We start from the raw sequence: 14600 nt of genomic DNA on the forward strand, positions 1-14600 counted from the left end.
TGAACTCCGCTTTCTTTGCTGTTACAGATGTTCTTCGTTATTCGACATTGTATTTCTTGTTTCTCTATCACTGATTGTCAGTTATCAACGTGTCAGGTATTTCATTTAAACTAATCATGTTCATGATTTCATTGCTAAGATTATAATTAAACATTTCAACGAGGTTTCAAGAGTAGTCTGACTTTATCCCTCAACGGTGTGTATTGGCAAATGTTTGTAAGTATTAAGTTGTCATTTTGACATTCGTTTGTAGCCTCTTTAGTTGTCGTGTACGGCGTTAGGTTAGCAGATATTGACGCCTAATATGTGTCTACTGGCAAAATATGACACTGTACACGACAACTGAATACACCGTAATGAGTATCCTTTTACGACATGACAACGCCAAATCCCAAACAGCCCGAATAGTATTGAAATTCCTTGCAGGAAACAACGTTAACGTGTTGCCATGGCTTGTACACTCCCCAGACAAGTCGCCCAAAGAACACTTTTGACATGCTATGAATCGTCATGTTCTACATTCTTGTCACTATATGGCTGATATATTGTCGAGGTGACGTTAAATATTATCAGTCACTCACTCATGTTTTACATTGATCATAATTATCTTCCAGTTAACTGACTGAGTTTGGTTTTACGCCGCTTTTAGCAATATCCCAGCAACATCACGGCGGGGGACACCAGAAATGGGCTTCACACATTGTACCCATGTGGGGATTCGAACCCGGGTCTTCGGCGTGACGAGCCAACGCTTTAACCACTAGGCTACCCCACCGCCCCTCCAGTTAACTGACACGAATAGAACAGTTGCAGGCCCACCAAGAAGGATGGAGACATCCTACCAGACGTCATCAGACAGATGACTTTATTCTGTGCACCAGGACATTTTGCATGTCCTGCAGCAGGATTGGCCACATACGCTATGAAAGTAAAGAGTTATTTCACTTGAACGATTTTAGATGTGTGTGACCCTTGGCCTTTACGTTGAAAGCTTGTTTTTGTCGCTCCACCTCAGTTTGCTCAACTGGCACACATCGGTTGTTTTATGTCATTGTAAATATTTATGTCGTTGAGATTGTGATCAATACATTTGACTTCAGACGTCACCTTTATGTGTTTTAAAAGAAGGGTGATTTAAAAGTAAAGGTTAAGTTCGTGTTTGGTGTTTAACGCAGCACTCCGCAAAATTACTTATAAATACAATCCAGTTACTTTGACACACCACACTTTGTCACCACACCCAAACCACAGACCCATCATGTCGACTTTTACGACCAGAATGACATAAGCCTTTTATGTCCAGACATAACTGATAGCTTGTACAGAAGGAAGAGCATCTATTCTTTTTGAGTAAGTATTTATCCTCAAAACCTTAAAAAATGTTCAATAAAATACCTGCAACATCTATATGTGCAGTATATGGGTTAAAAGTTAAAAAGCAAAATGTGAATAGACCTTACATATCAACAAGTCATATAATCACATAAGCAGCCATGTAACTGGATATTTCCCAGATTCCTCCTAGCCGCATGTTAGCATTCATGAATAGTATGCACATTCATCGAATCATTTTAGTTTTGGCACAACCTGAAACTGTTCATTCACATCGTGAGCTCCTTACATTACAAATGAAAAAAGGAAACATCTCCAGCCTTCTCATTTCAAGTCCTCTAAAAACGAAAATGATGACTGTGAATGATATCGGAAGGAGACGTGACTGTGTAAAATTGAAACACATTGTAACATAAAGAATTCAACTTATCAACTGTGGTTATATATGATATGAAATGCCGTGTTGAACAAAGGCACAACAGATGGTTGTTTCACATGGATTACATCAATACAAAAGTGAACTAGTCTAGATGCTGAAGTAGTCAGAAAGGCTTATACATTGTCTAAACATCCTGTGACGCCTGATTAAAATCGTTTCAAAGAAGGATTCAATCATCTGTCTGTGAGTGACCAGCATTTCAGTCCTTGGATATCACGCGAAACTGTGATGATCAGATAAGCATTGGTTTCAGACGTATGGTCAAAATGTGCTTCCCCTCATATATGAAAGTTTCAAACATTTATTTCTGATATAAAACCAATTAATGTGATAAGGAACACTGTAAAGGTATCTGATATTTAGTAACATGTACCTATACTACCTCCATGTGAAATACGTTAATTTCATTGTTCAATGACACTTTAACAAGCTTCCTACCGGTTCGGGTTATACTGCTACAAAGAGGCGTACATCAGACCGTATTACCCACGAGAGAAGCATACAATTGCAACTTATAGTGTTCCATAGGAAGCAGAACATACGCACATATTCCAATTTCGGGATATGCTCATTTCATTTTTCCTGCAACAGAATAATCAGGGTTATTTTCCACTCCCGATGTAGTACCATACGGCGAGCTAACAGTGTCAGAAGCATTGGTTCCCCTATGAAAATGGTCATAGTCGTCTTCATCTGTGTTCCTTTCGGTCGTACTGATTTCGGCCACTGCCTTAGTTGCAGAGGCAGCAGTGTCGTAGTCATTCTGGTGTGTCTGAGTGTTGGCTTTCTTTTGGAAGTGATTGTAACCATAATTATCTTCTCCAACATTTTCTTGCTGGGCTATTGAAGCTGTTGTGTCGTAGTCACTGATCTGAAGGGATGGCGTGTCTCCAATGTGATTATAGTCACCTTCAGCTGCAGAGACTGTTGAATTGTCTCTTACAGTTTGATTCCCAGCAGGTTCGATGGTGAAGTAAGTATTTGTAGTTGGAGGAAGACCCATGACATCCGCGGTAGCGTAGTCATGGTCACAGTTCTGTGTCTTCAGGTCCTGGATTTCATGGTAGTTGTTCTGTTGGATCTTACCGGCCAAACTGTAGGTCATGTCTGACTTTACATCTATAGAAGATGTCTTCGCTTTCGATTCGCTGTTCGCTCGTCTGGAAGTCAATTTAGAGACTTTAATGATAATAAAAGTACAATAATAGTTCATTGCAGTCATAAAGCTGGTAAGCAATTCAATTCTGTCTGTGTGTACACTTGTCAGAGGGGTACACACAGTACGTGGTCTACAGTACCAGTTGTCCGATTTTCATTTTTGTGGAAGCCACGGTGGCTGAGAGGGTTAGTCGGCTGTGCTTGCGATTAGGTACCTGACTCTGAGGGTGTGGGTTCGAATCGCAGATGGGACTCAACCCAACAAAAGTACTGGAATCTGTACCTTACTGAGAAACTGTAATCCCAAATATAACGTATGTTACATTTGCCAACTTTCTAAATGGCATTGTGTATTCATATATTTACAAATATGTAAAATGGAATGCATCAGTACTAACCTCTGCCGTATGATCCACGCTGACACCAGTGTTACAACCAGTACAGCTACGACTGTGGCCACAACTCCACCAGCTATTGCACCAGTGTTATTTCCCGTCTGTCCTAATATCAAAGCAAACATTATGTTAACGTAGTTATCATATATTTTGGCGGCCAGACAATCAACAATCTGAATTTGTAAATTAATGCTGGACGAGTTAAGTCAGTGATATATATTCATCGTTGCTTCAGCCACCCGTGCTTGTCGTAAGCGACGACTGAGTGTTGCTGCATTTTATTGTATCCCTGTTGCGGATATATTCTTATGGGTGTGGAAAGGGCATTGTACGTCCAGACTCGAGTATTTAGAGACTGTCGTCATATAGATGGAATATTTCGGTAACCGACATGGATATTTCCTCTTGCACCTCTTGTAGACACAGCTGAAAAGAACGTTACTACGATGGTCTGATAATTGTTTTCCTGGCCAACAAAATACACTGGAATGTTATGTAGCGGAGCCTTAGAAGTTCGTAGGAACTTGATTATAGTTTAAAGAATTTGGTCGAAAGAATTATTCTTCAAATACTAATTTATGTCCTAGGAAAAGGATCAAAGAAGTCTTTTGAAGTCACCAACCCCTCCACATGTTCCTAGCTGCATGCAACACCTACACTACTGCCTAAAAGGTCATTCCACTTAGACGCGCGTGCAACGCGTGACGCAACCCGTGTGAGTCGCGTTGGTCACTCATATGGAACACATGAGCCACGCGTATGACACCCGTGTGACGGGTTGGTCACTCGTGTGCAAACCGTGACACACGCATTTCGGAGGAACACCGTTTTGACCAAAGGAGGACCCATGTTAACCTAAAATTGAAGGTCGTAAAAGAGAGATCAATTCTGAATTTTTCGATCTTGCCTTTTTCACACACACACACACACACACACACACACACACACACACACACACACACACACACACACACACACACACACACACACACACACACACACACACACACACACACACACACACACACACACACACACACACACACACATACATACATAATGATGAAATTCACTTCAGGTGTCGGCATTGGTTACTCATATATCATCTATGTTCATATACAGCTTTGTGTGTATATAACTGAGCCTCCCACAAACATACGGTGTATCAAATGTATCATGCAAATACATATTTGTTACAAGCTCTTAGGTTAAAGGAAGCTGAAAAGTAGGATGTTTGCCTTTCGATGAATTTCCTCAAAATTGGGATTATCATTCGCAATTAGATATAAATTTGTGAGAGGGGATATTACAATACAAGGTGCTGGACTGAGGAAATGTGGTGAAATCGATATGAGTGATACTGACTCCACTAATTGTCCATAGTAAAGCATTTACATTACCTGGTGAAGTGGTGTTTTTTGTTGAGAAAACTGTATTGACGGTTGACCCCGTGCTTGTAACTGTTTGAGGAGAGATAGACTGTATATTGAGAGTCACAAGTTCCAATGACAATGGAACATGATAGAAGTGATCATACATCAACTACATGTGGGCAACATAATGGAAATATTCAATGGTTACGTACATGTGGTTGTCAGAACCTCAGTTTCACACCCTATACTGAACGGGTCTGCAGCTATTATGTTTTGACACAGTTACGCATCTATCATAATTCTGTTGAAAACAAACAGCGGTTGAAAGTGCGCAAAAACTAAGCTATTGTCCACCGACATTTACCTTGAACATTTTGACGCAGGGACTAGTGTTGTGTAAGCTTTATCTTCAATGTCAATACAGTTACTTTTCCTACATGATATGTAGAGAAGTTACGTACACATTATGTGTAGAAGAGAGTATCTGCAGTGTATGAAATAAGCCAAAAACCCAGCCAGAGATCAGGGCTGGTAACTTCAAAATGTCACCAGCCCAAATTGGATTTAACCAGACCAGACAATCCAAAGGGAAGAAATCAATTGTTAGTTACAATGAAAAATTTAATGAATCTGAGTCATGTATTTATTGTCTAACAATCTATTCACAGCAGTCATTTTCAGAGAAATCAGACTAAAATTTTATCTAACTTTTTTACCAGACCATCAAGCTGGCTAGCTGTATATTCAGACCGTCCGTCAGAAATCTAGCCTGTCTTGGTCGGTCGGAGGGGCCTTATTTCATACACTGGTATCTGTTGTCACTATTCATTCTTACCGTTGATCAGAAGCCAATTTGAACACCGCTGTGACAAATCTAAGTATATCGGAAGCTCGATTGTCACGTTAAGTCTCTCAAACGGTTCAAACACAGTCGAACAATTAGTCGTTGTGACATGGGTTCCATGTAGAACAGACAGCTGTGATACGCATTGTCCTGGAGGTCACATACGCATTTGAATTATAGAACAATCCATGACAGTAAAACCTTTATATGGAATGGTCTATGTTCCGACACAGCAGAAGCTTGAGAGTAAGCATTTTGCCCATTGCATGTCCTTTGTTAGTGGACAGCGAATGGAACCAAAAACCCAGTATTCAAAGCGCTTGCATTGTTACTTCACGAAGCCGATGCATGCATGGAGATCCGCATCTAATGATCACTTCTAAAATCGCTAAGTAGCATACGTTTGTTATCAACAGATAAAGCAATAAATGTCCCTTACAAATAGCGAATCGCTCTGTTTGCCTCACCAAATTAGTCATTGGCTGATAAATCAGTTCGTAAAACGGATGTAAATGACGACAGATATATTGATATATACTGAGCACATATGCATGATTGTAGTGACCACAACATTCTGAACACGTTATCGTAAGATTAAATCTGTCTCTAAATATAGAAATAAAGACAGCCTCTTATTCAGCTCAAACAACATACACTTACCTTCAATACACTGATATTTGACAACAGAGAATGCAAGAGCAGCACTCCGCCGGGGAGCAGGATAGCTACACTTTGTCTTTCTGGAGCAGTTGCTGTAAAGGGGGACAAGCTCGGTGTTGCTGAAATTGTGATAACCATGTTCTGTCACATTCGCTGGATTCACGGTGCCGCAGTTGGAGATACCTGCACCACACTCTGTATTGTTAGTGTAGTAGGCGTCATAGATGGCGATCTTCTGGGTAGAGTTGCAGCTGACGTCATGCCGAACACAGAACAGACCACCGGATCCATAGCATGCCTTACTGTTGTATGTTGTACCTACATGAACGACAAGACGCATGAATGAACATTTGCTGTGGAATGAAATGCAGTTTGAATGCAGTGTTTCGGATTATTATGCTCTTGTCCTTTTTGTCCCTAACAAATGCGCTTATGTCTTTCTATACTAGCCACATTAAGAAACTGTGCATTGTCAAAATATTATCCCAGTTGATTAGTACGAGTACAATGTCAAAGGTACATATAAACTTTAATGGAGGGATCATGAGACCATAACAAGTCGGGAGAATTTCAATTGAAAAGTCAATCACAATGACGTCACGAATCCACAAGCCGGGCAGGGGTCAAACGACCATGTCACAAGCTCAATAACGGGTATGTCCACCATCGGCATTGAGAACAGCAGTGCATCTACGACGCAGAGAGCCTATCAAACGTGCAAGGAAGGCTTGTGGGATGTCACTCTAGATTCTCTTAAGTTCTGTTGCAAGGTCAAGGACGGTATCTAGCGGACGAGGAAGACGGCGTAGACGTTGATCCATCTCGTCTCAAACATGCTTTATCGGGGAAAGATCCGGTGAATTTGCAGGCCAAGGCAGTAAGTCAACGTTGTGGTGTTGCAAGAAATCCATAGCAACCCTTGCCGTATGAGGGCGGGCATTGTCCTGTTGGAATGTTAACCCAGGGCCATGACGTTGCAGAAAAGGAAATGCCACAGGTCGAAGAATCTGATCCCTGTAGCCCACACCGGTTAAGTTGCCCTGAACAATCACCAAAGGAGTTCTTTGGCGTGCTGTTATTCGATCCCAAATCATCACGAAACCACCACCAAAGCGATTCCTCTCCAAAACACAGGCCTGTGCATAACGTTCTCCCACGTGTCTATAGGCACGTTGACGTCCATCTCTATGGGAAATGTTAAACCTGGACTCGACCAAAACAAGGGTCTGTGGACATGATTTCGGCACCACATTCGGCGAGCTTGTCGATGACGTTGTGTCAGAATAGGCCGTATGGCGGGACGTCGTGGTCTGATCCCGTGATGACGTAATCGTTGTCGAACTGTGTTCGGGTGGATACGCGAAGTCCTGGGATGGGTTGGGCAGTCATCACTGCAGTCTGAAACCTGTGGCGAAGATGGGTCACCCTTATCCATCTGTCCTGTCTTGGCGTTGTTACACGTGGACGTCCAGAACGTGGCCGATCGATGACGCAATTTGTGTTCTGGTAGCGTCTCACCAGTGCAGAAATGGTGTTCCGGTGGCAGTGGAAATGTGCAGCCACTTGTCAATGAGACATTCCCCACGGACCATCCCAATGGCCTCATGACGTTGTGCAGACGTGAGCCTTGGCATGCTATGCGTTTCAATAGCCGTTGAATTTTTTGAACGATCGCAAGGGCAGGGGTTGAGCTTTCCAAAGTGACAGTATTGTGTGGCATTCATTTGCTCTGTTTCTCTTTCCCGTGCACGTGCAACAACGTATTGCACGTCTCAAGGACGAACCCACTGACGTCACGGAACGTGGCACGTGCATGCATGTTGGATACATGGCACTAATCTCTGAGTTTAAATCCTTATGTGTCTACACAGGTTTGATAAATCTAGATTATAAATTTTTGTATACACAGTTTCTTTATGTGCCTAGTATAGATATGCTCATATGCACCACAGATACAGCTCTATGTACAATACATTTCCAAGCTTGAGATTCTGAATGCTGTTTATTAGACTATTTAATGGCGGCCTGATAATCGAAACTGTCAGTAATAATCATCGATTCAGTATTTCGGCCAAATGGTACACAATAACTAGCTTCACAGAACTAAGACTCGCTAAGATACATATATACGTGTTAAAATATAACACTCGTTTAATTAAGTTAGATAATTCGATGATGAAAACTTTGCCTTGACTGTTGAACTCATTACAGGATATATGCGTATAGGCTATCCTTAAGAATAGTCATAGTCGTTTTAAGCCAAGTTATATCTTAACACACATTACACTTTGGACTAAAAAAATGCACGGTCTTGCACAATTGCTGCTATTCACGAGAACAGTGACGTCTATGTTGAAGATTTGTTTTGGGGTTTATCTTATGATATCCAAGTTTATTATACCCAAAGTCGACACGCTTCTATAATTAAATAGAATCTAAGTATTCTATATTGTGATATGGATTTGTGTCAGTGGTAATCATGATAAAACCGTCGAAGAAGTTGTTGTTCGAACTGCAAGAAAAATGCAGGAAGCATTGCATTTTCGAGGGAAATGACCAGCTTTGTTCACTTAAAAAAAGGACTGAGAACTAGACACTTATAATTTCAATGCACTCAGTGCAGCCTTGAGAGCAGTAAAAGTGCAGATGTCAGGAAAAGACTATTCATTCTGGAACTAGTTCGGCATACCACGAAAATGACCAACGGATAGGTATATGACTGCTTCAGTGTGATACCTTGTAGTGTGACTTTGGAAACACCGTCCACAGAACGTCCATAAAAACTCAGTTTAGCTGTTTAGACATTTTCAGCAAAACTTTCACATTATAGGCCGTCTTGATAGTGGCAGCCCACCATAAACAACCCCACGTCAAGACAGATTCACCTCCAACACCACAGGCAAATGAGGGCTATCTAAGGAGAATAGTTCGATGACGTCTACGTTATCCATGTGGTGTCCTAGACACCCAGCCCAAGTCAAGACATCGACGTCGACGTCTCCGGTGGAACAGACTGCACTTGTGATGGAAAGTGTTCTGTTCACTGATGAGGCACGTTTCCCTTTTCACTGAGCTGACGGCAGGACACGTGTCTACAGACGCACTGGTGACCGTTTCATCAAGATAAGTGTTCTCGACTGGGATCGTTTTAGAGGTCAGGTTATTTCGATCTGAAGCGGGACAACAGTTTCAGCAAGGACGCCAATGCTGTGACGTTCCGCGACGAGATTGTACAAATAGCCACTTTACTATTTTTGCAACAGAATGGAGGCGGAGTCAAGTTTTAACACACGCACAGCACACATTTCAACACGGTCATATGTTGCTCCGCGGTTTCTATATCAGTAGTAACTTAGTCATGTTAATGTTAATGTGTTATCCGTCCCCAGCAAGATCCCCTTGACAAGATTTGTCACCCACTGAACATGTCTGGGATGAAATAGAGAGACGTCATCCGAATCCTCCAACTTCAGGAACTCCACGAAATCCTTTCTCGGATATGTAATGATCTTCGCGAGGACTTCCATGGACGTCTAGTGGCTTCATTGAGACGGGATTCCAGGCCTGCATCAATGTACAGGATGGACACACTCGTTATGATTCTGGGAACTTGCTTGTGAATCCATATTTGTGTTTTCGCTCATTTGTATATGCTCGGGTTGTAATTCCATCAACACTGCATTTGCGGCTGTAAAAGTGTGACACTTATTCTGTTTCTTGTTTTGGGTCTCAATACCTTTGGCCTTTGGGTATAGATCTTAGGTAGCAGTTGACAGATATACATTGCATGTACTTGCACCAAGAGAAAAGTATGCGTTCCAAATGTCGCTCCCAGTATATCTACGCGAAACGCAAAATAAGGTTACTGTTCCTGTATCTCCTAGAATAGTTGCTATACTTGCAGGTATCTGCATAAAAGTACCTATGCATAAATGCATCAACAACATCCCTGTCTGTTCTTATCCATACACGGAAAGCTCTACTATTTTCGTATGCTCACCATTCGTTCCATATGTCCATATACATGTATATCTTACCTGTACGCACTGGCTGAAGAATGCAGCTTAAATAGGTGACATATATCAAAACGACCACAGACTTTCCCATGACGTTGACTCTTGAACTCGTTGCATTAGCACGAAACGTTCTTCCTGGTTAAACACCGCCTGCACATGAAGGACATGCAATACAGATAACTATGCACAGGTGACGTGGTACAGGTGAGTATCAGCACGATATGAATGCTGCCAACTTTATAATGCGAGAGACAGGCTGGAGTGAGAGGTAGCCCGCTTAATGAAAATATATTCCACACGACTTGTTTTCTACTTGTTTGGATGGGACGTTAAAACGATATAAAAGCTATGAAATTGTTAGTACTACTAATCAATCTCTTTTGGAAAAGTCTAGTGGTCAGAACCGCGCTCGTTATACTCGAGACCCGGCTTCGATTCCCCAGAGGTATATTATTATTATGCTTACATTTGCATAGCGGCGATATCAAGCTCAGCTGAGCTGCCCAAAGGCGCTTTCTTTTACCCTCGATCACTGGATGTCAGTCTCAACGGCACGTCGTATTATCAATCTCAGCTCCCATGGGAGCATGCAACTCTTGCAGCCACTAGACGCACCGAGTTAGTGTGGCTTTCTCATCACTGCGAGGTACCCATTCACAGCTGGGTGGACTGGGATAGATAGTCACACTAGGGTCTGCACACAAAATTGACTCCAATGTTTTTTACACCCGGTCATAGGTGGGCTCGATCCCGTCACCTCAAGCTCGCTGGATCACCAGCCTGGCGCCATAGCCAGCTCGCCCACCACGCCCGCAGGCATATAATCGGTATAATGTGTAAAGTCAAACATGATATTCAGAGAAGATTGCCAGAAAAATAACTCTTCACTCACCAGTTGTTGTGTTGTGTATCATCTAGAGGCTTGTTCTATCTCATCCTACCAAATATCCCTTGGCTGTTGTGTGAGCTAGTACATATTGCGAACAGGTCACTTGTCAAAGAGGACACCACTTTGTACGGTTCCCTATTCACCAGCTTTGTGCGACCTAAGTTGTTGGATATACACTGTAGTTTGACTGTTGTTGCTGTACACAGTCTTCACAGACTCTAGACTAGTAAGAGTTATCAAAGTATTCATCTCAAACGTTATCTGTGTGGAATGTGTTCAGGTTGCCTACAAGGAAGTTGTGGGGCGTTTGTGAAAGCCATATTGATGTCATACTGTGTGAAACACTGTCGCCTGACTGATCATCCTCAACGACACAATAATCTGTACAGTGATTCGTTGTTACCACCTTAGTACACGACCACATTGCATGGTTGTAACTACTGCACTAACTAAAACTCTTAGAGATCTAATGTTACACGAAATCATTCTGGAAAACACCTTCTAGCTATAGACTACTATTTGACGGACAGTGGTAAAACGGATAGGTCATATTGGATGGATATTAACTACAACGCAAGCAAGCGTGATAACAGATCCACCTCAAACTCAAAGCTCTGTATCTATCGTCTTTGTTAATGGGGATTTGGCGGAGGACGTCTGGACGTGTGTTCATATTCATTTAGCAGGGCAAATTTGTATGATTTACACTCTCTTGATACATCTACATATAAAGACAGGGTGTTAATGCTTTTCAAAATAATAATTGAACCCTATGTATTCCGTCTTTAGTAATTAGTGCCTTTTTGAAGAACGTCGGATGACTCGAGATATTTACGCAGGTCCATTCAGCTTCGACACAACGGTGGTTGACTGCAGGTCAGTATATCATGTCGTCTAAGTTGCCGGATATTGTTGTGCAGAGTTGAGCCAACATTTAACTATGATCAAGGGTTGCGTGTAATAATATACCTGTGCGGGTGAGTATCACTAATGAGGTAAAAATCTAGGGTCCGCAACACTTCGGACTTCACTCCTCCATTACGCAGGCCCTTAATACAGAGTCCTTCTGACACAAGTGAGAAATCAAATACATTGGCTGCTGATGTAAATTTTCCGATAGAAACTCAAAATTCAAATTTCGAGATAATTTTGAAAATATTCTGATTGTAACAACCTGTTTTGAATATACCCGTGGAGCCGATATAGAATAGCAATTTGTATCAGGTGTCATTTTCCTCAGATAATAAGTTCCGAACACGTGGCAAAATGAAAAACAAAATCGTTTACTTTCATAAATGATTGTAAAGGAAAGCTGAAGTTATTCTAACTGAAATAGTGCGATTATCGCTGAGATAGTAAAGAAGTTGTAGTATTACTGAACTTGTTAATATAACATAACCGTTGACGTGGATCACTCTAATTTCTCATAAATTCTATTCTGTACAAAGGTTCTTGGAAGAGATATACACAAACCATCACAGACAGTAATCAAGTGGTATTTGATTTTAATTAACAACATAAATGAAATTAATATCATTTGAATTAACGGAGTAAACAGAATGACACCATACATGAAACACTGCATGGACATACGATATTATAGGAGTAATAGTTGTTAAGTGGGAATACAGTCTCTGCTCGTCAAAGGAAAGACATGCAAATTTACAGAAGGGCCACATAGATACAACTGTAGGGATAACATTTGGCTTGATATTACATATTGCAGTTTTCATATCAAAGCGACAATATCGATCTGAGTAATTTACACAGTAAAATGTACACATGTATCTGTTATTCCTATGCACGCCTAAGAATAGTTCTATCGAAGTAACAGAAAAGCAGGTATGGACCTCAAAGATAAAATATGGAAAATAAAGTGCTGAAAGATTCGTGCTGTTTGTTGTTTAGCAAAACGACAGGTATATAACAGCGCGGTATGTTAAAGGTCGAGTGTAGATCAGACAATCCAGTGATTAACTTCATGAATATTGACCAACGGAATTGTCAACCATGTCAGCGAGCGTGACCATCCGATCCCGATAGTGGCCCATTACGACAAGCATGGGTTGCTGAAGATCAATTCAACTAACAGGGAATATGTAATCGTCGGTAGACACTAAATTGTATGAGATCTGGCCACTGTCAGAGTCAACACATTCAGGAAAGTATGCATCAGGAGCAAGTTTATCGTCATCGTTATCGTCGCCGTCGCCATCGCCATCGCCGTTGTCATCTTCATCAGAGTCACAGTCTGAAGCCGCACCACTCACCAGTTTTGGATCCGTTATCCAACTACATCACTGGGATGGCTATAAGATAATAATCACGATTTTCGATCATGTTCTTTTTACATTTACAAATTCGTGACTGATAAAATGGATGAAAGAGGTAAATCAAATGTTTTGGTAATCTGTGGTAGCCGTTGACCCATGTGTAGTATCCTCTTGAGATCTTGAGGTCTGCTCGATAATGGCATAGTTGTTGACATCAGCGTTTGCAGCCAGGCCGGAGTAAGTGGGGTGTTCAACAGAAGCTGGCGTGTCTCCTTGTTTCTTTGCTGTTAGATCGTACCAACGTCTGAAAAGACAGATAATTTGTCCTGTAAATGTCTTTTCTTTGGTAAATAATCTAATCCCATTCTTAGTTTTTCTGTACTTTGGTTTGATAGGATGGATTTCCGAAGTCATTCATACACATCCCAAATGAGATAAACGTTATGACAGACATTTTGTGAATGCTTTCCAATATACCTGATAACGAGGACGTACACTGCAAGACCGACCAGGATGACAATAACAGCTCCCGCAGCCACCCCTCCCATAAACACACCAGCTGAAACAGAAAACTGCCACTGTTTATTGTGCAGAGATCAACTAGAGCACTCTTTACTTATATTTGAGTAAAATAACATTTAACACAGGCCAGAACATGAGTCTTTTCCATAAACTTAATGGTCGGTGTTTTGACTTCACAAGGCCAACACCACTTGAAATAGAGAACAATTTTGTACATAGCTAAAACAAGTTGAGGTATGAACACGCAAATGTCATATTTTCACTTGAATGAATTAAGCTATATTCACGAAAGCAACTTGTTAACATTAGAATGTAGCCATCTGTCTGCAGATTTAACCACTGTGTATAGGTTCCCATACAGTGAATAATGCGTACGTGGGAGTCGTGATATGGGGAGCACATCCTTATTTGGCAAAGTTGTGATCTCCCCTGTGGAAAAAACACGAATATTTTTATCAAAACAGTAACCAAAATACATATATAAAAAAAATGATCATGCAATCGTAACGGAGGAACAAGTCAATGTCAATAGTAAATCACACGCACACACAAAAAAAATGAAAGGACCCTTTTCACATCACAATTTTAATGATAAATACTATTGATATTATGCGATGACTACAAGGAAGTATGTGAGATTTAACGACATGACAAGCAGCATTGTATGATCCGTCCCGGGATTTACAACGAGACTGCTTT

General features: G+C 41.3%; 2 protein-coding genes across 5 annotated transcripts in view; both read right to left on the minus strand.

The window, feature by feature from the left end:
* The window catches only part of LOC124273454, a 54504-nt gene that overhangs the window by 7971 nt on the left and 31933 nt on the right, over positions 1-14600 (minus strand). For 2 of the 4 annotated variants that reach the window (XM_046708728.1, XM_046708731.1), the window contains 2 exons: positions 14277-14330; positions 13857-13938 (listed from right to left, as the gene is read on the minus strand). The exons of 1 other annotated variant lie outside the window; for it this stretch is intronic. In XM_046708728.1, coding sequence (XP_046564684.1) covers positions 13857-13938; positions 14277-14330 — 136 coding nt within the window. Of the gene's footprint in view, positions 1-12594; positions 13684-13856; positions 13939-14276; positions 14331-14600 lie in introns of those variants that run through there. One more of the 4 variants, XM_046708729.1, reaches the window with a different exon arrangement.
* Positions 2050-11371, minus strand: LOC124273456. Its single transcript, XM_046708732.1, has 6 exons — positions 11110-11371; positions 10239-10367; positions 6202-6519; positions 4725-4784; positions 3328-3430; positions 2050-2931 (listed from the first exon to the last, which is right to left on the minus strand). Exons 2-6 carry the CDS (start codon positions 10306-10308, stop codon positions 2340-2342), a joined length of 1143 nt encoding a protein of 380 aa, XP_046564688.1. The 5' UTR covers positions 10309-10367; positions 11110-11371; the 3' UTR covers positions 2050-2339.

This window comes from Haliotis rubra, unplaced genomic scaffold, assembly GCF_003918875.1.
Source record: "Haliotis rubra isolate DU_JTF1 unplaced genomic scaffold, ASM391887v1 Scf1802, whole genome shotgun sequence".
Taxonomy (NCBI): domain Eukaryota; kingdom Metazoa; phylum Mollusca; class Gastropoda; order Lepetellida; family Haliotidae; genus Haliotis; species Haliotis rubra.